This window comes from Dufourea novaeangliae, unplaced genomic scaffold, assembly GCF_001272555.1.
Source record: "Dufourea novaeangliae isolate 0120121106 unplaced genomic scaffold, ASM127255v1 scaffold493, whole genome shotgun sequence".
In the NCBI taxonomy this organism is placed as follows: domain Eukaryota; kingdom Metazoa; phylum Arthropoda; class Insecta; order Hymenoptera; family Halictidae; genus Dufourea; species Dufourea novaeangliae.
Window position 1 is genome coordinate 720915 of NW_015374430.1, and position 26693 is coordinate 747607.

General features: G+C 41.8%; 1 protein-coding gene across 1 annotated transcript; it reads right to left on the reverse strand.

The window, feature by feature from the left end:
* On the reverse strand, positions 1-26381 carry LOC107193068 (histone-lysine N-methyltransferase 2C-like). Its single transcript, XM_015582450.1, has 34 exons — positions 26293-26381; positions 24797-24897; positions 24471-24648; positions 24196-24372; positions 23880-24104; positions 23564-23807; positions 23358-23475; positions 22148-23073; positions 20144-22046; positions 19939-20065; positions 19634-19848; positions 19413-19537; positions 18511-18753; positions 16423-16558; positions 16238-16341; positions 15487-16165; positions 15228-15407; positions 14926-15138; positions 14572-14853; positions 13948-14493; positions 13482-13651; positions 12768-12920; positions 11536-11941; positions 11100-11287; positions 4533-11004; positions 4011-4451; positions 3653-3926; positions 3310-3533; positions 3003-3220; positions 2453-2833; positions 1735-2085; positions 657-1610; positions 184-366; positions 1-93 (listed from the first exon to the last, which is right to left on the reverse strand). The coding sequence occupies exons 1-34, from the start codon at positions 26379-26381 to the stop codon at positions 1-3; spliced, it is 17319 nt and encodes a 5772-aa protein (XP_015437936.1).
* Between the last annotated feature and the right edge of the window lie 312 nt (positions 26382-26693).

A 26693-nucleotide genomic window follows, 5' to 3' on the forward strand; every position in this document is an offset into this window, starting at 1 on the left:
TTAGTTCATCCACTTGCGGCAGTTAGGCGCGCCACATGCGCATGCTATCTTGTGCTGGTCATCTTCAATGTCGAATTTATAATCGTATGCCAGCTGCAAGAAATAATAAATGGTTCCCAAAAAACGAATCCTATTTGGGAGAGAAAAAAAAGAAGGAAAGACACATATGTGAATTCTACATACCTCTTCGCCACGTGAGATTCTTCGCTTCGCAAAGATTATGATTCTAAGATCACGTTCGACCTCAACGATTTCTGCGACACAATTCGGGTTACAAGAGTGGTTGATGTACCTCGCGAGGCCTCCACACAATGTCGCATCCACCACTCTCTCTTCGTCTAGCCGGAACATATAAATACCACGATTCTGTAACAAACAATATCAGTATTATTTAATCAGCTAATTACAGTAGTCGCGCAACGGGAATAATATTAGCTTATGATTCTTGTCGAAGAAAGAACTTGGATTATCTTTAAAATCAGAATGTAATTTAAAAAGAAATAACCCTATTACTGTATGCATCTGTGATCTATGTTTAACTCTATTATTACATACAAAGTGTTTAATAAGAAAAACATTTCCGTCAGTGGTACAAGTGGCCTGGAATGGAGAGAATCAGGAAAAAAACGTAGGGTCGTGTTAATAAACAAACATACCCTTGCTTCGTACTGCTTCTCCCTAGTTTCAGCCAGCTCGGTACGAATGATCTCCCCGATGTACTCAATGACCATAGTGTGTTTCTCCAAGTCGCGCGCAGCATAGAGTCCTAGGCCTTGGATTTTCGAGCGGGCCAGGTAAACGTTATTGCGCCATTCTTGCTTCATTTTTTTGATGGAGTGAACGAATTGTTTTGAATAGGGGCAGGCCACCTCGCCCGCGACGGTCGCGGTTGGGACGAACGTGGCCCGGGCCGACGATCCTGTGCGCTGTGTATGCGGCCTCTTCCAAGGAAGTTGATTCCGTAGACGAGCCTCGGTCCTCGCGCTGCCGGTGGGATTGATTGCTAACGGTAATTCTAACAGGGGGTTCCGACCGTATTTAAATCTGTAATCGGTCAAGGTTTCGATGCCTGGAAGACTTTCGAGAACACGAACGACCGCCGGCTCAGTCAGTCCGAACAGATCCTCGCCGGAGACGTAGCGTGGGAACAGCTGGACACTGTGGGTGGATCTTCGTAGCTCGGCGAGTGGTTCAAGGATTCGGCTCCAAACAGCGCGAGGCGTGGCGTCCCGTAATTCCACATCCTCTTGGAGCGGTTCTTGTACCAGTACGCGGAATTCGGGCCGTCCGGAGACATCGTGGATAGAACAGACGTACCGGCACCGTTTGTTCGGCCGTCTCATGCTCCAATAAAATCGAACGATCTTGTATCCGACCGGGTATATGTAGTGCGGTGTGTGAAAGTTGGCAAGCTGATGCGGAAGTAGCTGACCAACGCTCAAGAATATCAGGCTACCGACTCTCAGAAGGTGATTGTGTTCCGAATGATGCATCACAGCTGCGACTTGTCTGTTTTCGTCACGATTGACGTAAACTCTTCTGTACACGGATAGCGTCGTCAGTTCATTGTCCTTCTCATTCTTTTGCACGTGTTGAGAACAATAGGTACTCTGGAAATGTTTGTACAAACAATTAATATCGAACGGTTGTCGAGTGAAAGATATTTGAAAGCCGTGAAGTGAACACGATTTACAGGGAAATCGCGGTAGGCGTTAGATGCTTTGTCTTACTTACCTTATTCTTATAAAAAACACAGCCATCTTTGACAGCGCAGCCAAGGTGGTACACGTTGGTGCAGCGCATTTTAAAGCATTTTACGGTAGCTCCCGGTTTCTCGCAAACAATACAATTTAATACAAGACTATGTTGCAAAGCAGTATCGAGATTCATCAAGGCACCATTTACAGTTTCATACACATCTTCCGACCATAGGGCACAATTCAAGTGCACCCATTTGTCGACGTCAAAATTAAGTAGTCTAGCAGGGCCGTCGGCTGTACCGTCACCTTGACTGTGGCAAAACATGCATCGTCGACTGTCTTCCGCTTTGGCGGGTACCACTGTGACACCCATACGGAAAAGCATCTATGAAAAGTGAAATAAGGGTAATTATTATTACCTTACACTGTGTGATGCACATTATTATTCGACACATACAGCGGGGGACAAAAGTATTCGTACATCCTTTAAAACGGAACAACTTTTTTCAAATTGGTCGGGTGAATTGAGTTCTTTTGTGAAGTTAGGAACATTAGTTTAATAAATCATGTGTAAAAAAAATTGAAAAAGTTGCAATTGGTTGGAATCGCGAAGAAAATAGTAAAGGTCGTTTTTTACAACCTTTTAATCTGAGGCTATAATGAAAATTTAATAAATACGGAATAAGTTCTGTTTTAAAGGGTGTTCGAATACTTTTTGTCCCCCACTGTATGTAAGAATTATTTTTTTTTACCTCTGTGATTTCTTTGTCGGTGGGTTTCTTATACTTCGTAGAAGGTTGCATCGAGCCAATGGACCAGGTTTTATATCGCAAGCCTCTCCATAGTTTCGCAGGTGGTTGCGTCGCCTCGATCGAATCGTTCGACTGTTCTTCAGCAGCCGGATGTTTCTTTGGCCGTTTTTCCTCCATCAGCTCATCTTTCAGTTCTGGTATGTCCTGGTCTTCCTTCTCCGTTTTCACCTTCACCTCAGATTCCCTCTCTGGCTGATCAACCTCCATGTTTTCAACAGGGTCGACCGATTGCTTAACCACGAATTTCTTTCCTTTTTTGAAATCGTCATCCAATATCTTATTTTCTACTTTGTGACACAAGTGATCTACTATGGTTGCAGCCTAAATGAAATAACAGAATATTTAATAATTGTCAACCTATAAATAGTTTTTTTTAGGGGAGCAGATTCTTATACGAGTTATTATATTTTTAAATATTATTCTTTATGTTATTATACTTTATATATATAGGACAAATAGAAACCTACACAATTGAAAACAACATACTCACCTTATATTGAGTATTTGATGGTGTTCTATGCATAAGAGCGAACTGCATGTAACAGGCGGCTGAACAGAAACATAATTCGTCACCAGGCTCCGCTTCCTCCTTACTTAAGAATGGTAAGTCTGATACTTTTTTCCTTATTAAACTATTCAATATCACAACCTCGCAATGGCGACAGAATTTCGCAGCGCCATTCAAAATACTTTGTATATCAATCGGAGCTGTAATATGACGATGTGGATTAAAAGGGGAAAACTATCCATGTCTAAGGAAATATCAATTTTACTTCGTTTACAAAAAGAATACATACCTCCCTCTTTACCATCTTTTCCCTTGGTTCTATAAAGACCTAATTTCTGACTAGGGGGAGTAGTGGTACGTTCTACTATCTGGTAACCAGTGGGAGGAGCTATGTTTAAAATATTAGCCAAATCCTTAAGTACTCCCATTATGTCGTCTGCAGCTTGACTATTCAAGGTCAATGTAACTGTTACGTTACCGTCCCTCAGAGGTATTGGAGGTGATTTTCCCAGTCTGTGTAAAATTAAACATAATATTACGAAAACGATAATGACAAAAGTTTCGTGTGAAAGGTGATGAAGCTTCTTCGTTTATATTTTTATTATGTTAGTTATCGTTATATTTTTTTTTACCTTGGTATTCCTAAATTCTCCTTATCTTGCTTAGCCGTATCCTTGGCGTATGCCGGTTTCAGTCTGATCGGTATCGGCGAAATTAAAGGTATTACGGGCGACACTCGTTTCAACCAATCCGACTCCTCGTCCGATTCTTCCTCGATCAGTCTCAAACCAGGAAATCGGTGTATGAATTCCGGAATAACGCATTCAGGTGAAGATGAACTGACAATTGTATCAGGAGAATCGACATCGCGATTCGCTGACAGAGAATTCTCTTTCTTCTCATCAGCTAAAATATGAAACATTTTTTCTTTTACAAATAATCTTTATAATTATTTCATTCACGAAGAACAGATTATAAAGGAATACTTACAATCGTCCAATTTGAGAGGTGGAAACTCTTGATCGTAAAATCCTCTCTGAGTAGAAGCAGGTTGTTGAGGTGGTAACGATTCTAATTCACCGAACGGCTGCGTGTTATAGTGATCAGAGACACCCGGCAACGTGGCCGATCCGTATGAACCTGCTAAGTCTCCTGTCCTGGTGTTGTAGTCCTTTTGACTTCCGATTTTCATCAAGTCGCCAGAGCCAAAGATGGGGCACACGCCGTAATTCTTGCCTAGAAGGGGTTCTAATACTGCCATTGGTTGAAGCTGTCGCAATTGTGTCATTAAATTGTCAATGAACGTGTCGTAATCCTCGTCTAAACGGGACACTTTTCTAGCCCGTTTCTTCTGAGGCGCTGTCGCCGCGTCCTTTCCCTGGCTTTGTTTCCGTTTCTGTTGATACTGTCGCCTCTTTAACTTCTTGAGATCTGTAACGAAAACAATGATCTGTGAATCGTCGATTTAACGAATCGCCTTTATCGAACAATTTCAATGATGTATCCGCGTACCAGTTTTGTCGTCAATCGATCCATCGATAAGCTCCTCTTTGGCAGTAAGAAAGTCTTTGGTATCGGTTAATTGGGTAGGTGTACCGCTAGATAGAACTTCATCAAGAACTTCCTTTTTGACTTCCACTAAAGGCACTGTGTGTTGTGCATTTGCACCCTGTGACGCCTGGGCTTGGTGACCCACAGTATGAGACACCGTATGAGGCACTGATGGCGGTATTGTGTTTAGATGCGGGGATGATGGTTGTGTCGAGACAATGGGCGGTTTCGGGGTGACTGGTATCTGGGGCTGAGGTTGCATTTGAGGCTGGGTAGTGGTTGTCGTCGATGTCTGTGTCACTTGTGTGGCACTCGATGCTTGTTGCGTCGTGGATTGCATGTTTTTACAAGCTGCTGTTGTGGTTACGGGCTTTACCTGTGGCACGACCCGCTGGACAGCCACAGGTGCTGATACACATTGTTGCGGGATTGGTACGGTGTTATTGATAATAGAGTCACTCGTGGGTTTCGCTTGTGGTTGTGTACCGACGCATTCTTGCTTTACAGGGGTCGTCGTGTCCGGGGGTTTCGCTATGAGCGTTGATACTTGTTTTGTAACCGTGGTCGTTGATTGTTGATTCCCTTGAGTCGAGATCGGAGTGGTCTTCGCAGGCTGTTGCGTTGTTACTTGCTGCTTGGGAAAGTTGTCTACCATCCGTTGTTGCGATAAAACCGGTGCTGGTGTCGGCGGCGGTGGTTTCGGCGGTTCCTCTTTGGTCGGGGGACTTTGTACCTTCAATGGTGTTACCGACTGCGATAGAAACGACGTTTCCCTGGTGAGAACTTGTTTACTGGTCACGGTCTTAGGTGCCGGTACTTCGTTCAGTAGAGGTGGTAAGACGGAGAATGGTGTAGGCGGCACAGGTCTCGCCAGTTGTGCCTCTAGCGACGGTACCAGTGGCAAACTGGGGCCTTGTGAAGAACCGGAAGACAGAGTCGTTGTTGCACACGCGGTGTTTTGCAGCAATTGCTTCAACAGTACATTCTGCGACTCCTCCATTCTGTGCGAACCAGTGGTGCTTTTGTTCATATCTAATTCTGGCCTAGTTGTCGGTGGTTTGTCAAGCATAGATTGTGGTTTGCAGTTTGTTTCTTCTTGGTCTTTTTTCAGGGGTGTACTCTGAGCCAATCTCTCAAGGTCGGTATTCTTCTCTGTTGATAAATGACCCGTTGACTTGTATTGATTCTGTCCAGATGTGAGCTGAGAGTGTAAGAGAGTTGGAGTTTGCGACAAAGTGGACTGCAGTATACTGGTGGTAACATTGATGTTATTGGTGCTTGATGTAACTATAGGTGGCACGATCGTTCTGACACACTGCATGGACGTTGTAACTGTGGTGGACGTAGCGTTGACAACGACACGCGAAGGGGCCGAAGAAACTCCTGAATTCACTTGCAGTATCGCTTGAAGACTCTGCGTACGTTGCACCGAGGTCGCCATCACGGAGCTCAGTAAATTGCTCGCTTGGGTCGGAGCGGTGTTCGTTCGATGGCCAGCAATGGTGGGTTTCGCTGAATTCGTGCCAGCCAACATGGCGTTCAGCATTGCGTTCGAAGTGATCGAAATCCCGGAATTGGTCGGCGGTCTGGGGGTGATCACAGATGACGTTGGTAAAGAAAGGCTACTGCTAGGTTGCGACTGTATCCCGCTGGCGGTTACGCGTAAAAATGGATCCGAAGGCGTGACTTTGCATAAAGTAGAAACAATGCTTACTGTAGAATTTGTACTATCTTTTGTATGTGGCGTATAACTAGTCGTGGTGGTCTCTAAATCAGCTTTACTCGGCGTCGTCGCGTGTGATGTGGTCATGGACGTCTGCATACGAAGGTTCGCGTTGCTGTGCAGATTATTTACAGAATTTGGCGTGGACGCGCACGTAGTCGACAGTAGATTTCCTATTTTTGGGCCCGTGAGCGACGACGACACCATCGTAACCATGGCGGATTGATTCACAGATGTACAATTTTGCGAGTGGTTTGTTTGCAGAGAGGAGAGCAACGTTCTCAGCTGGTGCGAAACGTTGGCAACGTTCGACGTCAGTTCGGTGGGTTTTGACAGCGGGGAAAGATGAGGTACCGTTGTTGTGCATTTCTGCAACTGGGCTATTGTGCTCACTACCATAGGAGTGCTCTGATGAGGAATGGGAGAGCTCTTCTTAGGCGTGGGTTCTACAGGTGGTGAAGTTGCTTTCCGTGGTTTTGGTCCTTTGCTTTCATTCGACAACAGATGTTCATTGTCCGAATGCTCTTGCTCCAGATCCATTAAAGAATCCTGGAGAATGTTCAAAGGCAACGTGTCCAACGGTGTTGGTAATTCATACATCATACTTGTCTTTCTGGACCTATCCTCCTGAAGTATGTCACTGTTCGCCATTTCTGGCTTGGACGATATGATATTATGCAGCATGTCCAATATATCGTCGGACGACTCGTCCATCATACCCTTCTCTTCATTCAAACAGTGTTGCACGTACGATTTGTTCGTTTCAATGTCTGCACACAATTCGTCGTGTTTCTTTTCTTTCTGAGGTACACTCAACGAACTGGTGTCTGCTATACTAGTTTCAATTTCCTTTGGCTTATTATTGATCCTCTGAGCTTCGGAAGTTGTCACAGTCTCATCCTTGTTTTCATTCTCAACAGGCTCTGCGTCATTTTCTAAAATATTTACCAATGATAAATCGTCCGTCACGGGTGATATCCTCTTAAACGAGACAGCATCTGTTTTACTGTCTGCACGGGTATTCTCTCTGCTTATGGTATTTTCGGCAGGATTATGAATCGCTTCTAGCATGCTCTCTAATTCATCCGTGGTGTTCAACGGATCGTTTTTCTTGTCATCCGACGACGTTGGTTCCTGGGCTACAGCTGAACTGGTAATAACGTTCATGCTCAACGAATCCGTACTGTTCTCATCTAAACCCTTCCCCGAATAATCAGTTTCATCCTTCTCGTTTTTACCTTTGGGAGTTTTATCGAAAGCGTCCAATTGATTTTCTTTTGTCATCGCCACCGAGTTACTTCCGGTTTCCCTTTTAGGAAGATCAGGTATAGACATTTTTGGTGTTGACAGCGTGACGGATGTTGGTTGCACACTCAGAACTAATTTTGTGGGATTACTTGACGACTCTATCGTGGTCGTAGCGGAGTTTTGCATGAAACTGGTGTATTCGTTTTGTAAACTGGGAGTCGACAATGTCAACTTCTCCGATGACATCACGAGAGGTTTCGAAACTTCCGGATTTGGCGAACCGACTTTCGGCAACGGCTCCATCTTCATCGTGCTCTGCGAACTAATTGTGATGTTTTCTAAAGCTGTCTGGCTCAGCTTCGCCGCGATTTTGGCATCCGCGACAATGCTTGCCATGGTCGATGGCAGTTGTTTCTTATTATTGAAAGAAGTAGACACAATGTCTTTCGTAATGCTCAAGGTTGTAAATATTGGGGTCGTTTTAACAGCCGAGTCGGTGGCTACTAAGACGCTGGTAGATGTAGTAGCTGTATTTACATTGCTGGTACTGATATTTGTACTTTCAAGAGTAGATAAGGAAACTGTCGGCTTGCTTGCAGACAGGTCGCCTATGTTCGCATGATGAACACTCGATGGCGGGATTTGATTATATAATACTTTCTCAGAAAACACGAACGACGTGGGACTTCTATTCTGCTTTGATTCTTTCTGGGATTTTGATTGATCTTCGGTGACCGGCTCCGGAACGGCGTTTTCCTTCGGTGCTTCCGGAACACTAATGCCATCTGCTTTCTCCACTTCCTCCGTACACGATTCTTTAGATAAATTATCCTCCGGCGACTTTGTACTAGGGTCGATAATCACTACTTCAGATTCACTAACGAAAGACACCATGAGATCTTGTTCGGGTGATTGGTCCATGTATGATCCAGGCGAGGGGTCCACACGAAGCTCCTCCTGATCAGGTGATTCAGGTGTGTCTGTAACTGCGACTAACCTCTTTCCAGATTGCAACGTCCTCACTATGTCCAGCCTAAGGCCCTTCTTATTTCTCGCGTGAGATGGCACCAAGTCCTCGTCGCTAAGTATTGGCTCATCTGTCTGAGATTCAGGATTCTCAATTTCTAATATTTGAACTAAATCATGCCCTTGGCTACCGTCGTTGACCAACGCATGACAGAGAGAATCGTTACTGTCTGCAGATAAGTCCACAACCATCCCAGGCTCGAATAGCACATATTCTTCCTGTATATCACCTTCCAACGTTCCCGATATCACGTCAACGAGTTCTGAATCACCAAACTGATCTATCACTGTGATATCGTCGCTGTCCCGTTGCGCAGTCGAACTTAACGTTACCTCGGTGTTTACAATAGTCTTATCGTCGTCGTAATCGGTTGTGTCAGGGATCGGTTCCATTTTGCTACTTGGGCTACCTAAGGTTAATGGCCCGTTATCAGACAACGATGTTGCCTGTTTACTTTCTATGGTAGTTGGTGGTGTCTGTGGCGGTGTATGCGAGTCATCGTCAAAGTCATTATAATCAGCACAGACTAACGAATTAATCTTCGACTGTGGTATGCCGGTCTTTCTGTGCACCACCACGGAAGTGTTCGGTTTCTCGTCGATGTTTAAAAGATGCGACTCGGACGTTTTTCCTTTACTGGTCTCCGCTTTCGTTGACCACATAGGAGAACCGCCTCTCAGACCGAGCTTAAAGTATCCAAATCGCCCGAAACCACTTAAGAATGGTATTGGATTCATTGGATTATGCGGCTTTCCTCCGCCCCTGTTTGTATGGTCCGCCGAAGAAGCTTGGTCTTGCTGTACTGACTGTTGTTGATGTTGATGAGATTGTTGTATCTGTTGTTGTTGGTCATTTGACACCGGGATGTTGTTTGAACTCTGAGTTGTATACGAACCGTGCGGTGTATGTGGTGCGTGCGGAGTATGTGGTGTTCTTGGGGTCCCTGGATTTTCGACGCTTTGCGGTCGATCTGGCATCGCTGGGCTATTACCAGTAGATTGTCTTCTCTGCATTTGCATGGGTGATCCGCCAACCATCGGACTTCTGGGCATTGGAGAGCTGGGTGGTTGAGACGTTGGAGGATGATGTGTGTTGTTCAATTGGTGTTGTAGCATTGGCGATGTCGAAGGATGATTACGAGACATAGGACTCGGTGGTTGATATTGCGATATCATTGGTGAGTTAGGTGGATGATTATGTATTCTAGTGTTCATTGGACTCGGAGGTTGCGAAGTCTGACTTAACTGCTGCTGAAGCATTGGCGAGCCCATCGTTTGTTGAACCATTGGACTTCGAGGCATAGGTGAACTTGGTGGTTGTCCATAATTTTGTTGAATCTGTTGATGTAGCTGAGGACTTGGAGAATTAGCTGGTTGAGAAACCATCGGTGAACTCGGTGGTTTCTGCATATTATGCTGTTGTTGCTGCTGCTGTTGCTGCTGCTGTTGCATCTGTAAGAACTGCTGTCTCTGTTGCTGTACGATTTGTTGTTGCTGCTGCTGTTGCTGTAGTAATTGTTGCCTTTGCTGTGCCATTTGCAGGGTACGCTGTGTTATAGTGTTCTGCCCATCTTGAAGGATTCCAGCGTTATCGTGCTGTTGAATGATCTGTTGCCGTTGAAGCATTTGTTGGTGTTGCTGGTTCATTAATGTTTGCTGCGTAGGTTGGGGGCTTCCAAGCGGCGAACGTTGTCCATAGACGATTCCTCCTTGTAATTGCATTCTAGGTCTTTGTCCAGGTTCGCCTACCGCAGGTGGACGGACGAAACGTTGAGTAAGGCCGTGTACTCGGACTCCTTGATCCCCAATGATTTGCTGTGTGCTCCGATTGTCTGGTGTAAACGCGCCTGGACTTGTTGCAAGTCTTCCAGTAATAATTGCACGATGTTGAGGAGACGTCATTCTAGTGGCCGTGGGACCACACATTCCTGGAGAAGGCATCGCACCCGGACTGAAGGGACTTTCTTCGCTCTGAGAATGTGGGGTTCCAATTCTAGGCGATTGTTGCATATTATGAGGAGACATTGTTCCTGGATTTCCTGATTGTGGGTTTCCAGGACTGTGCTGCAGTAACGGTGGATTTGGACTGTGCTGTATAATGGGCGTCACCGGTGAATGCTGTATCATACTTGTCGGGACATTTCCAGGGCCTGGGCTCTGAGAAACGACTGCCGCAGGACTGTGCATCGGTGACTGCTGAGCCGGAGACATCAAAGGCGAACACGGTTCGCTGGTTTGCTGTTGAGGTTGTCTCTGTTGCTGTTTGCTATGATACTCTTGTATCAACATCCCGTGTTGCCGCGTTTGCTTGCGACTCGCGTCGAGGTGCTTCTGTAATATTGCTTGCTCGCTGGAAATACGCTGAAGTTCGGCCGCATCGTTCTCCGGTAGTTCGTTCCCGGATTTTCTCAGCTGACGCTGTTTACTATTGAGGGACTGTAAAATTAGGGAAGAGTGTAACTGTAATGAATCTGGATCGTGCGAGACTAGAAAACAGAAAACACCGCAACAGAAAAATATTCTATCCTTACTTTTCGTATTTTACGCAGCTTTTGTACCTCAGTTTCGTAATACTTCAGTTGCTGGGTCAACACTTGATGTTGATGGTTCAGCCACTGTTCGTACTGCGCTTGTGCTTGACGGTCCTGTTCGTTCACGATATTCTCCGGGGGCGTGGGCGGAGCGGGTATTTGAGAAATGTTAAAGGTAGCAACCCTCGCTGTAACACAGAAAATAGAATGAATTAAGTTTCATTTCGATTCTCAGATACACTTAATTCATTTGATTCGTGTCATACTGACACAAACGCAGCAAGAATGCTTCAGTGGACTCGAAAAGTTCTAATTGGTGGTAAGCAATAACCTGTGTTCGACCATTTGGATACTGAAGTCTAACCGAGAACTTTTTATGCATTTGTGTAAGTATGGAACAAATTAAATCAGTTAAGTGTATATTTGTGGTACTGACGTTCAGGTGGTGTTTGTGTAGCTATCGGTTGCCTGGGCACTTGGGTTGTTAATTTTGAGGCATCTGGTACTGGTTGCTGCCAACTGGTACCTGGAGCGGATGGTGGTCTTGGTGTACAAGGTGGCCTAATTACAGGAACTCCTCCAGGTACTGATGTAATTCCTTGTGGAGGAGAAGCAAGAGGTGCAGAGCCCAAAACGTCTGCTTTAAATCTTTCAAACTCACTGTCACTAAGAAGAGATCCTCCAGAGCTTGCATTATCACTTTGTTGCTGCTGTTGTTGTTGCTGCTGCTGCTGCTGCTGCTGCTGTTGTTGTTGTTGTTGTTGCTGCTGCTGTTTCTCCTGTTCACGTTTTTCTTGTTCCAATAGTTCCTCCAGCAACAGCGGTTGTTCCTGCGATAATGACTACTGACAGCTTATCTAACTTTCAACAATTTAACCGGATATTGTGAATGTAAATAGAGAACCAAATGACTAATTCATATATCACAATCTGAGTTTATTGTAGATTGAAACGAAGCACACCGATCATTCCGACTAACGAAAAAATACGAACATGCAGGTGTATTAGCCCTACAACAATTTTCATTTAACTTTCACATCATAAAAATTGTTACATAAAATAGTTTTACAGAAATGTCGAACATAAACAGAACTTTAACATTGTTTTTTTTCCAGCAAATATCAATAATATTACATGTAGTATCATCAAGCCTAATATTTGTCTCGATTTATAGCACACATGCATACATATAAATGCAACATGTTTTACAAATTTTATAAGATGTAGCAACCATCAATCAGAATCCACTGTAATTATTTTTTATCTGTGAAATACTTTCTCAAGATTCAAAATACATAGCAGATTATCATATAGATATATCGTGTAATTACTAACGGTAAATTAATAAGTTAAAACAGAAGCGTATGTGTTGTTAGTACAGACAGAGAAAATCAAAGGGACATTGAGATAATTACCAATAATCTTTAATTAATTACTGAAAATTATTAATACGAACATACAATGCTTTCTTCGAATCGAAATAGTAACGTATTTTAATCAAATAGTATGCAAACAATTTATCATTAAGTGTATTTCTTGCAATCATTGATTACATTAAGGACAGAGGGGAAAAGAAGTGGTGCAAAAATATTGAAAATCTTTAATTCTTGGTATCATTGCAGGTGATACTTTGTGTCAAATGCTATAAATTCCCCAAGTCTTGCTCACCTGCAGAAGCAAGGGCCTTCGGTGAGGGTGAGGTGTCATTGCGGGCGTACCAGTATGTACCACAGGGGCCATTGGTGGGCCCGCCACCGGTACTGGGTGCCCTATATGGACCGGGGGCCGCGTCATACCCCGCCCACCTGGGCACAGCCCCATCTAGACATGCACCAACACCAATGCATTGCAAACACCCAGGCCAAAACACCATTTTACCAGCCAAAATACTCTCATATTAAATAAATTACTTGCCTACACCTACGTTCATAGCAAACTCGAAATCTCCTGTTCTCTCTGGTTGTTCTTTTTTTATAAACACAACTCGGCAGTATGTATCAAACAATTACAAGAATTCAGAATACTACGAAGTTACAGAATTAACTACCACCTTACGTTAAGTACTATGCCCACATAAATGTGAACTCACGTTTGATTACACCGTATTGATAAACGTATTATAATAAATATGTATGTGTGCATGATATTTGTATAGAATCAACGAACAACTTAATATCAAGTTTTATGTTTCTCAAGGTGAACGGAATTTACCAATTCGTGTTACGTAAATCGAAAAGCATTTATTACTTTCGTTCGGACTGCGAGAAATATCTTTTTCTCATGGTTAGAGGAGAGTGTTAGATATAATTGCGTAAAAATACTCAAGATTTAAAGCGATGCAAAAATTTCAAAACATCGAAAATGCCTGTAATATATACAAACCTGTATGGGTCCAGGGTATGGTGGTGGTGGTCCAGGATATGGAGGCGGCGGTGGTGGCGGCGGTGGCGCTAGTGGCATACGCGGGCCGATCATATGGTTCACAGCGACCACTCTACCAGCCACGTTTGGTACGCCTGCTACTCTCATACCTAGACGTTGTTGTTGAGATACTATAATAACAAAACAAAAATTAGTAAAAAAGAGAGGTACACAACCAGAGTTGGGCAGAATTTTATTAGAATAATAGTATCTAAGGGTGTCGTTCTGACCTTTAAACAGTTAATAGGATTAAATACTTGTTCGACGAATGTCGATTCATTCATAAAAAAGTATTATTTTATTATGAAAATTGAAATTTCCACAGTTATTCGAAACTTGTTATCTAGATAATGAGTTTGCCCATTTCTGTACACAACACATAGTTTTAATACGTCACTTATATGCAGTATTTTGTAGCGTTTCCTACCTTGAATATGCGTCTGCGGTAGTCTCTGAGGATGTCCAGGGAATGTGGACGGATAACTGACAGTAACCGTATTGGTCGACGTAACAACGCCAATTGCTCCATCGGGCGATACCAACCGTGTCCCCGGAGGCATAGGTCTGCCCATTGCTGCGGCTTGCTGTACGTGCTGATGCATTTGTTGTTGCACATTAACAGCTTGCACATGCGACTGGGGCATAATAGGGGATGGTTGCTGCGGTGTCTGTGATGTTGCTGTAATAGGTGCTACAATCGGCGCTTGTGTCGGGGCATTGGATGTTTCCGTCGGTGTCTGTACTGTGGTCGTCGTACAACTATCATTTATGTCACTATGCACTGCACTCGTGGCGCCCAAGTCTGTCGACTTCCGCACCTCATCCTTAACCTCCTTTTTTTGTTTTTCATCTTTCGTTTCTACTTCGACTTGCTCGAGATCTAGATCAAGTATATTTGTTTTTTCACCACCGGTTATATTGTCTAATTCGGGATCGGCATACTCCAAAATATTAAAGTCCGCTCCCATTTCAGCTGTAAAAAAAAAAAAACGTCGGTTATGTGTACATTCTGTGTTATACATATATGTATAATTACAGATAAACTGCTTACCGAGCAATTCGTCATCGTCATCGCCTAGGTCACCTAATATTGCACTTACGCCCTCGACCTCGACCATCGGTGCTCCCTCCTGTTCCAATTTCTCGAGCTCTGCAGTCACATTATCCGGAATCTCAGATGGTTCGGAGGGACTGACAGTAGCTTCGCCAACTGTTGTTGGAATAAGGGGTGCTCTCACCATCCCTTGCGTACTTAACATTCTGATTCCCTGATTTAAATTGTCTTGCGGTGCTCGCACTATGCGCGGCCCCATAATTTGTCCTTGATTAGGATCTGGTAATACAATTCTCAATAGTTACATATTCATTGACTTTTAGATGTAATTATATGACGCAACGGACATACCTGGAAACCTTTGTTGTTGTAAGACATCATACGGTTCAGCGATAGGACTCCTAATAGCTGGCATACGTGTTTGCAAAGTCTGACTTCCTTGAAAGTGTTGCTGGGGTATTGCTGCCGCTACTTGTGGTCTTTGCAGCAACATTCTAGTTCGTGGATCTATACTTTGCAGCCTGGCATCTACGTTCGCTGCTACAGGATGTCTTGCATTTATTCCTACATGCACATGAAATCATAGCAACAATGAAATATACATATAACATGTGTATCTTAAAACTCAGTAAACGAAAATAGCATAAACATACCAATTTGATTTCTTATCAGAACATTTGGCTGAATAGGCATCCTGGGTCTAACGATACCTGGAGGAAGAGGATGTCTGAAAGTACCCTCTCCAGTATTATTTGTTGCTTGAGAATGTTGAGGAAGTTGTATATGCGCTGCCTCAAATTGTTGTGGATTGTTTTCAGTGTTGTTCTGACCGTCTGAAAATAAATACACGGAAAATCAAAAATCAATATTATAATAAGAAAACACATACAATAGAGCTTTTATCGAATATACCTTGATTCCACGCAGGATTCACAGGTTCCATTTTCTTGTTGAACTGCTGTCGTTGGAGAAGATCACGCAACTGTCTATTCACTTCTGGCTGTTGATTGAATACCTCGGGCGGCTGCGAATCTTGCCTTGATTCTGGTCTTGGCGAAGGATAGTTTGGGGCAGGAGAGGGCGTAGGAGGTTGACTACTGTAGGGATCAGGTGTACGAGATGGTGCATATACATGTGTAGTAGGACGAGTAGTAGGGGCATTAAACATAGGCCGCGGTGTACCTGGGGGCTGAGAAAATACGTCGCTTCTGGGAGACGTAGAATACGTGGGTGTACCGGATATTTGTGACCTGGGTGTTTGGGATCCTTGGGAAAAAGCTTCGGTATTGTCGAAACGTTGAAAATGATCTTGTGATTGCGAAGAAGCTGGAGACTGCGGAAAATCATGGGGAGATTGTGGAGCTTGCGGCGAGAACGGTGAGGGTGGTTGCGTAAAATTATTCGGTATCCCAGGCCTGACCACAGTTCCAACTGGACGGGTCATTGCTGCGCAGGGTTGGTTAGGTAAACGTGGTATACCCTGATGAGGACTTTGTGGTGCTAGTCCTCGTGTCACTTTCACAGGAGGGGCAGCAAATGTGTTGCGTGATCCAGGAGAGGGTGACGCTAGTGGTCCCATATGATTTCCATCCTGTAATTTTTGTAAAACATAACGTATTAAAAATTATTTACGTTATTATATTGGATATACGATAATACTGACCTGTGAAGTGGTGACTTGTAATTGTGTTGTCAATCCTGCGGTATTGTCAGTATTCATTGGAGTTGTATTGTCTTCGCTTATTTGTCTGTGAACTCTGGCGATAGCTATTGAAGGGAAACGATGAAAAGTTGAATTTACGATATTATTATTATTATACTGTTTGTGTATAATCGAGTATTACATACCATGTACACGTTGCTCATGAATAACTTGCTGCTGCATTTGCGCTTGCTGTTGACGCAATGCTTGTAATTGTTTCCATTGGCGTTCTTGTTCAGCTTCTCTGGTGGAACGATCTCTATTGGAAAGTCTCTCTTGTTCCTGCCGAAAACAATTTTATTAATATAACGAAATATCGGACAATGTGAGATCATTATATCCTTGTAGTCATTGTTATTAGAGCACATAATAAGAATTTTCAAATAGCAGTGACATATTAGTGTTTTCAAATACTCTGTTACTTGATTAATATTAATCAAAGAATATAATGATCTGTTTTTCCTTGAAGCAATTAAAAATATACAATGAGGCGAATTGACAGTCAGCCAAAAGTGTACTTTAAGTTTCAACATTCAGGAAAAACAATGGCATATTACTAAATTAATACGATTAGCGAAATCTCATTGTTTCTGTATGTGCAACACAGTTATAATAATGACCAGCCACCATCTAAAATAAATGTTATATAATCAAAGGTTTATGTGAAAGAAAAACCAGCTTTACCACACAGAACACCCATAAACATCCAATCTTAGATTAATTTAAGTATTCTTCATGCACTGTACCACCGAATATAGAAAAATATATCACTTGTACTGTTTGTAGTACACGAATAAGATTACTTGTTCTGTTACATATGAACCAAGTAAAATACAAAGGACTTATTTCATTACACCGTAATATGCATAAGTATATGCGAAATATTCTGTACAATTTAAGAAATAACTGTAGTTATTCATGTTAGCAACTAAGAATTTTGAGTACATCATCAGACATTAATTAATAGCAGTATCTATTGAACTATAACACTATAAATACAATAAGTAACAGTTCATAGTACAAGAAGACACAAAAGCATCTGGAAAAGCAACAAAAGTTAGTAAAACTAATTATAACATTGTCGTGGATGGGAAATAAAGTACTACATTGCAATAAAAAAAAAAAAGAACTACCAAATAACTCAACACAAGTCACAATAAGCAACATACTTATTTAAGTACATGGGAAAGGAGGAAATGTCATGTTTGTATATAACATTTTCGGAATATAACGGATAAAGAATAAATAAATAAATTTGTGCTACCAGTTGTCTTCAACATGCCATATATATAATGTGATAAACTATGCAAATAAATGACTCATAATACTACAATCTAACATAATATATTGCTATCTAATAGAAATAAATGTATATGTATACAATTAACAGTGTCTGATCAATAAAATATAATACAACTCAATATGTACAAATGCAACATTAAATCAGTCACCCCATTACGAAGAAAGACCAATGTTCTGAAACACTATTTCGTACAGTACGAGACAATATAAATTACCTTCAACGTTAAGTGTTTCAGACCTTCGGTAGATATAACTAAGCTATGACTGAAATTATTGCAAGGCACCGATTCATGATAATTCTAATATTTTCATTCTAAAAAAGAAATGAAACAAAAAAACAGACGAAGGACACTAAAAATGTCGATCAGACACGTGGCACAAGGCAAGACACTAGAGGCACAGAACAGGTGGCTCACCATAGCCGGGGACTGTACAGGTACAGTGTGAATAATTGCAGTGGGTGGCGGATCGTAGTGCTCCTGGCTGAGGGAGGGGAGGGTGCGCATGATTTCAGATGGGGTGAGCACTCTAATCTGGTGGTCTACCGAGGATAATTGGCGAACAGGACCTACCCCCACCATAACGTTGGCAGTGGGGGATGCCTGAGAGATGGTCAGACTGTTAGCAATAGTACTGGTACTGATCGTAATGTGAGCAGGTGTAGGACGTTGCTGGGATGGTGACGTTTGATGCTGCCCTTCACCGGCGCCCGTGTTGCAGTAAGAAGAAGCAGTTGCTGTTGTGCAAGGCGTGGCTGGCGACTGAGCTACTCTAGCCTGGCCACCGGTAATCTCTTGGTGCGCCAGGCTGTTAATGGAATTAATAGAATTCACAGAACTGGGCCTGGGTGAAGAAGAAGGGGTCGTGGATGTTGGAGAAGGACTCGGGGAAGAAGATGTTAGCTGCTTCTGCGGTCCCTGCACCGCACACACCTCCGCATGATGATTACTGCTAGCTGTCGACACTGTCACTCCTGTCGCGGACACAGTCATTCCGTTCTTATCCTGTGACTTTTCACTGCCCACCGAAGTCAAAAGTCCGATCTGCCTTTGGTTGGAGGCCATAGCTACTACTGAAGAAACTTGAGCTGATGTCATAGTTGTGACAGGTTTGGTGATGATGGTAGGTGCACTTGTTGCAGTGACTGGGGTCGTGCTTGGTATATCCTTGGATATCTGTCGGTTCAAGGGGTGCCTCGTTCACACACTTACGTTATAGTATTTCATGGCTTACATATTTCCAAAATACATCATACACAGGTAATAATTCACCAAAGGATTCTAAGGAATATCTGGGGACGCTATGGGGGATCAACTAGATTTAGATTGGTATTTCCTATAGTATCGAATTAGCATCTACACTTCTAACAAAACATGATCTGAAGGTATGGACAGTGTTAGAAGAAATGATTTATATATTCATGTAAGTAGAGAACATGTGTTTCTATACGTGTGTAATTAGAGAATAGAATAACATTCATGATGGTGATTAATATAACGAAAAAGGAATCGCATAGTACGTTCAATATGGAACAGATAAGTATATTATTGGACTTTAAATGAAAGTTAATATAGTTTCACGTCGACTTTTTAAACTTTGCGATCTATACTGTATTTATGCCTCTGCACTTTGTCTGACTTCACGAGTGATAAAAGATAATTGAAACCTTAAGAGCTTCAAGTATAGGTATCGGACACAAAGGACAAGCTGTTAGTTTGACCTGTGTGTTAGCACAAGACATCTTTGAAAATGAAAATGGATACATATCACATATAAGATTCACGCTTCCTCTAACACCTGTATCGCTAATAAGATCTCTAAAAACTATTCCTACCTGTTGAGTCTTTTTCATACGAATCGCAGCTCTATTGTCTCGCGCGAGTGTTAGATATGGGGCTTTCTTGTCGTTGGGCAGTGCACGCCATTTCTTCAATATTTGCTTGCATCTTTCTGACCAAGCTTAAATGATATAGTCAAGTATATTATTAACTAGATCCATCTTGCATGCAAAATAGACACGAGGCGAATTAACTGACCGCTATTAATCATACGTACCTGGATACTCTGTTTTCCATTCTGGGTGATTGATATTTGCGTAGAGTACAGATGATATAGTCGCCCCCGTACCTAAAGCTTCATCGGCTTCCATTTTAAGATTACTTCTTTGGTTGTATGAGATTGTGGTATTGCCTGCCGGTGTGGTACCCTCGTCATCTGGATTAACCCAGGGACTTGGTGGTTCCGAGAAGGCAGGACTGAACTGAGGGCTACTGTATAATGAAAAGTTTGAATGTGTTAACTAAAGTAAGATATTAATTTATAATGTCACGATATATATATATATAAAAATGCGAACGTACTTGCTGTACTCCGAATGATATGGTGATGGTGGTGGAAAACTCATAGGAGAATTTAAGTTAGATTGGCCAACAGAGGGTAGTGTACCAGGTACTTGTGGCCTTGGTATAGGGATGGTTGTTTGCATGCCTGTAATTATAAGAATTAATACAGTTAAACTCGTATTCGATATACTGAAAATAACCATCTAATTAAATAAGCACGTACCAGGGTGTGGTGAAGGAGACACGAGAGGTGTTGTAGAAGATGAAGGGTGAGGGGCTTGAGCTTGAACAGAAAACACCGATGATTCTTGAGACTCTTGAGATTCATCAGTCAAAACCCCTTTGAATATCTCTTCGATATCTTTGCTATCCATATTAGGTAATCCTGTATCCCTAACCATCGATTCTAGGTTGAAATGAGGACTTAGAATATCCGTCAGTTCATCTTTAGTCGTCCCTGGCGTGTCGTCCAATTCATCTAATGCCTCGCCAGCTTTAGCTAAGTCTTCATCTGGTTCATTCATGATAGTATTGACAAGGTCACTATCAAGCAAATCACCAGAAATCGGTAAGATATCTCCAAGTGCTTCCGTGTCACTACCTTCGTCTTCCATACCCTCTTCTCTCTTGATGGGAGTTTCTGCGGGTAATTTTTCTTCTTCCTTCTCCTGCTTGGCCTTAACTTGTTCCATCGCTTTCAGTTCATCTTGAGACAGCTGAATGGTATCCGCGTTTCCAGATACATTTTTTTCGCTATCCGATTCACTGCTACTCTCCAGTTCCTTGTCTTTGGTCGTGTCCATAAGATCTTTGCCAAAGAATGCCTCTTGCATGTAGAGAGGAAAACATTCGGATAATTTCGTCTTTGGTTTTCTTCTCTGTGGTTTCCTCCTTGGCTTGTCATCATTTACACTAACCGTAGAGTCGGATGGTTTCTCAGTATCGCCGTCTTCCTCTTTGTCCTTGCGAGTGCCCCTTAGTCTCACAATAAAACCTCCAATACCTAACTTTTGCAAGTTACGCTGGCGTTTGCGTCTTAAAATTGGTATGCCATTTTCAGTTGTATAAATACTAAAACCTTCGGGCGGTGGCTGGTCGCCACGCGGCGTCCATACCATGCCCTCTTTGAGTACTTCGGTGGGTTCGTCCTTTACATCTCCTAAATCTAATTTTGCTCCATTTTCTTCTAAAGAATTATCTAAACTGCCACCAGCAACTACAGATTCTATGGTGGCCATTATGTCCGCTTCCTTGTCTATTAATGGATGCATTTTTCTTCGTTTCTTTCTCGTCTGTTGATGTTCGGACGTCAATGATTTTATGTGATTCATTCCGGCTTCGGATAAGTAAACACCATCGATCAAGTACTGTTGAGGGGACGGTTTATACAATTCTGGACTGCGTGATGTTGGCGGAGGCGAACGGGGATATTTGTTTGGTTGTGGTTTAGGTTGACTGCATAGAAGGTGTGGCGGCGGAACATCTCTTGGACGACAAAGTATACAAATATAACCTTCTTCTGCGCATTTCTCTGCTTCTGCCTCGCTCTTGATCGTGTCACACGCACAATGCAACCACCTTTCGCATTGGATGCATTGTATAATTAGGTCCCCTTCACTGTACGCCTCCTGACAAGATATGCAGGCAGTATAAGACGCACAAGGGCCACACTGCGTGTAATTCTTCTGCCAGCTGCTATTAAATCCTGGATCATTTGAACCGCACGTCTGACAGTGTGCACACCATTTGCACTTCCAAGTGCCGTGCGGTACGTAATCCAACGGCGGATCCATGCAGTAAATATGATAACTGATATCACAATCGTCACATAAAATCAAACGACCCTCGTCATTGCGTTCGCCACAACCTTCGCATACTGTACAATCAAGGCACCGCCAACCCTTTTGTAATATTACTTTAGTAACTTTGACATTAGCGCAATAAGGGTGATAGCATTGACCACATTGTGCGCAAGCAATTAAACACCCCTCTTGGTCAGTGCCAATTGCACCGCACATGACGCAAATATCTTGAGTCAATACAAACTTATCCTTTGCGGAACATAATACAAGTCTATTTTCAATGCCTGGTTCATCTTCCTTCGAAAATGAGTCTGACATTGGTCTCTGAAATAAGAATAAATATTCGTTTCAGAAGATTTACAATTATTTATGTACCTACATACAAAAAAAAAAAGGAATAATATGCAACGAAGTGTCTACTATACCTGTAATCCTACACCAGGTACTCCAAAGATACCTCTCATTTTCGCTTTGGGGCCTCTTTTCCTCCCAAATTCTGTCATCTTTTGTCGCTTCTGGTATCCAAGCTTACCAATTCCTTTCGGTCTGCCAATTAATCCACTCCCGAGTCCTAATCTCTTCTTTGCGATCTTCGATGCACAGAATGGTTTTCCTTTTCCAAGACCTATAGAATACAGTGCTTCTTCTGATCCACCTTGATAATCGAATTCAGATGAATCTCCATCACCATACAGACTGTCTTGCGACGCGCTTAAACTTAAATCTCCACCGTAATCATCAATATTATCTTTCCTTTTTACAAGCGCCATATTTTTGCAGTGAAGACAAACATATTCATAGTCAGGTTTAGCTTCCTTACGATGCTGGTATGTTAACGGATCAGCCTCAGGGTCACAGGTACCATGAACAAACTTTTTACATGCACTACATTGAACCATTTCTCTATACGCGGCAGCCCGATAAGCCTTTCTACATAGAGGACACGAGAAACCTTTGTTCCTTTGTTGGTAACACGAATCACATACGGTGTAATGAGAATGCCACCGTGATGAAAGACCGGCGCCTGGTGTACGCGAACCACAGTCTGTACATACACGGCAGCACTTACACTTCCAACCATATTTAGGTATAGATGTAACAATTGGTCGTAAACAACTAGGATGATACGCTTTTTCACAACGTTCACACAACATTACTTTCGAAACATCTTCTGGTTGACGACACACTTGACATACTCTGCAATTTACACACTGCCAACCAGCCCGTACACCAGGCAGTAGTGCTAAACCGACACAACTGCCATGGTAATGTTGGCCGCAGATAGAACACATTACTAGGTTGGAAACATCCCCCATTCCACGGCACTGCATACAAGTAACATCACCGTTCACTAAAATGAAACAGATCACATAGATGTACCCACTAATTTACTTAACGAGAACAAATTTACAAACACATTAGGTGTATAAAAGAGTAATGGCCATTGTATTTAACTTGGTACTGTGATTTTAATTTCATTTTATTGACATGGAAGTCGTGATAGTCATAAAAAATGAGGATAAATATTTCAAGTATAAGATATTGTAGTTACTGTTCAATATTATTGAAGATTTTTTATGGAAACACAGCCATTACTTTCGCATATACATAATATAAATTTCACATAGAACTTACACAAAAGTGGAACTTGTCCCAAATGTTGACTGCAAAAAAGGGACAAGCTCTTTGTATCCTGGAAACAACTTGAAGCTGCAGCGCATGGTAAATGAAAATAACGATTGCACGATGCCACCTGTTAAAGTATAAATAATGTACAATGTTATTTATTAGATTAAGAAGAAATTTTCTTTTCAACGAGAGTGAAACGGAAAGGCACTTACTTTGCAAGGAATTCCAGCTCCATAATGGGAACAATAAGCACAGCGCCTCGACGAAGCCTGTACTACTGCCGGGCTTAACGCTTCTGTTGTTAAATCTTGGGTACTGCTCGACCATATTGCACATGATTGATGAACATAATAGTGCCCAGTCGATTCAAATAATGTTCCTATTTCGGGTTCTTCTGAATACCCAACTATTGTTAATTCCTCCACTGGTTCCGTAAAATTTGTTAGACTAGTATTCCTATAAGACATTATTCTAGTACAATAATATTAACAATGTATTCTTTTATTACATAAGAATTTTTTAAAATACCTGCACTTAGCTAGACTCTTTTGCCGGCGGCAAGTCACAGCACCAGGACCTGCTGTACGTGGACTTTTGTCTCCAGTAGATATATCAACAAGATGATCAGTTGTATCGTCGCGATTGGTGGACTTTTCAGGCGTAAAACCTTCAGGGCAGGTAAATCTTAACAGTTCACCCTGACCAAGTTGACTTCGTTCACCCAAATTACACAGAGCACACACTTTCCCTGGCCTAAAAAATAGATATACACAGATATATTGTTACAACCATTCTATACCATCGTAAATTACAAAAAAAAGTAGAAATAATAATGTTTTCTTGCCATTGTTCTGGAAAGTATGGTGGCTCTTCTGGTGCTGGCATACATCGCTCGGTGTTGGATGACTCTCCGTCCGCAGCAGTAGCATCTTCACCGTGACGAAGAGGACTCGGGGACTCTGAATGCGTGTCGTCATCTTTACTTTTAGTACGGCGCGGTACACCTCTTGTATATCCGAGACTAAATGACGATGTATTTATGGATTATACATAACATAATTTAAAATTTCTCTTTCATACTTTTATGTTCTTCATTAACAGAATATATATAGTACAAACCCTTTTCCCCTAGTAGTTCCTCTTCCAAAAGGTCTACGAGTACCACCACCACGTGTAATTCCAGGTGGACGTTCTTTTCTAGGTCTACCTGGACCCCGTCTAATATTTAAAGGTTTACCTCCAGGGAGTGGAAATTTCTGGTACCGTAAAGGATCATGAAAAGCTTCATCCGGGGTTACTGCAAGAGAAACAAACTTTTGTGCTTCCTCTGAAATAACATATATACTTTTAAGTAATATTATATGTATATTGAAGGGGTTGAAAATGATAAAATTTAATGATAAGTAACGTAAATTAATGACTGTAACTGAAACACATATACTCACTGTTACCAGGTGTTGATGGTGTATGGCCAAGCAATTGATCAGAATTTGCTGGAGAAACAGGTATTCCTATTGTTTCTTCATCTTCATCTTCATCAATAAACCTAACAAAAAAATTTGTTTCTTATAAATTAACACTACTCTTTATTAATATAACTTGCATCAATATATAATATTATTTACCATTTTGTTTAGTCATGTGCTTTTAAGATAACAACATGTTGAAATTCTTCCAAATATTGCATTGAAATTTTCTTCAATGTTTAGGTACATATCCATTTATATTGAATTCTGGTCTTGCTTTTATACTACTATTTGTATTTTAAGACATAGAATCTTGTAAAATTAACTGTAGTATATTCTCTTCAAATTAATTACATATAATAATACTAATATGTTATATATTACATTGTGTATAACACAAAATTTAATAGCATCATAAAAACTCATAAACATATGTTATATAAAAACATAAAATATAGATCAATCTTGACCTTGAGTACATCCTCAACTTTTATATTTCATGCTCCTATATTTTTTAAAATAAAACTGATATACTTTAATTTACAAAATTTTTTAGGCATCAAAAATAATGAAATAAATGAAACAAGTTAACATTTGTAATAGAATATTCACTTTTATTTAAAGATCAGAGATATTTCTTAAGTATAGGAAGTACACCTATTTGAATATTCCAAAGTTACACTAGACAAAACTTTGTGCCACAAATTAATTAAAACTACATTTTCATTCAGTTTTATGAATACCAGTGCACTACATACAGTTTTATTAAAAAATAATTCTATTTTTGATATTGATACATCTTGACTACACTTTTGCAAAATTTTAATTATTACGTAAACTGTCGTGAATCTATATAATCTATGCAAAATCAAATGAAAATATTTACCGGGCGAAAATTCATGGTTTTATTGAAAATACGGCAAGATATGCCGCGTCTAAACGGTGTGCAAAACACATCAATCATTTCTTACGTGTCAATGCTCATTTCCACAGCGGGTATTATATATTCCCATGGTAATAATATTTTTCGCGGAAAAAACTCTGTTTCGCTTGAAATCGGCGTATCGCCGATAAATAAAAACACTAACTCGTGTATGGGTCCGAACTCACATAGCTTTTAATCTCTTTACAGTATAGAGCTCAGTCAGCTACAGCAGGATGGCGTGCCGCTCGACGATCGGCGGTCACTCCACGGTGGGGAAAACCGAGGCACTATGATCACCGAGAAAACGCCACTTTTCATCACCGGGAAACACAAATAGTTCTTGTCACTATGAGCCGTGTCACCACATACGAGGCACCGTTTCTTCGGCGGATTACCGCGTGCACAATTGACTTACGCTAAATAAGGCAGGGAACAATTTTGTTGGCACGGCCTTTACGGCGACAGTACGCCATTGCTATGTCAGAGTTTGCAGGCTATAAACATACCCGGGCCGCCCGTAACCACGCCGGATCACGTACCTTCCAGTTACTGCTGTCTTCTTAGCAGTTTCATGGCGGCTTTGCACGCGGAATTATCGGGATCCTCGTTGAAATTCGCACGGCTCATCCAAGTAAACATCTTGTAGTAACAGAAAAAAATGTCACAAGCTGCTTGAACGGAAGAGTACGCAACTGACGAAGCGCTAAAGTCACGGAGTCCGGATGTCGGAATAAAGCCAGAGTGCGCACTCGCTTGGATGGGTGTGTGTGCTGCCACATCGCGTAGTGCACGAAAATGCTATATGGATGATTATGGTCATCGACAATGAGGATTGAGAGAAGTATTAGTTAATAATGTTTCGATTTAACCAATAGATGCAGGAAAAATGGTAAGATAAGTTTCTTTCTTAATTTCGAGATGTCTCTTTCGGGTGCGCGATTGGAAGCTATG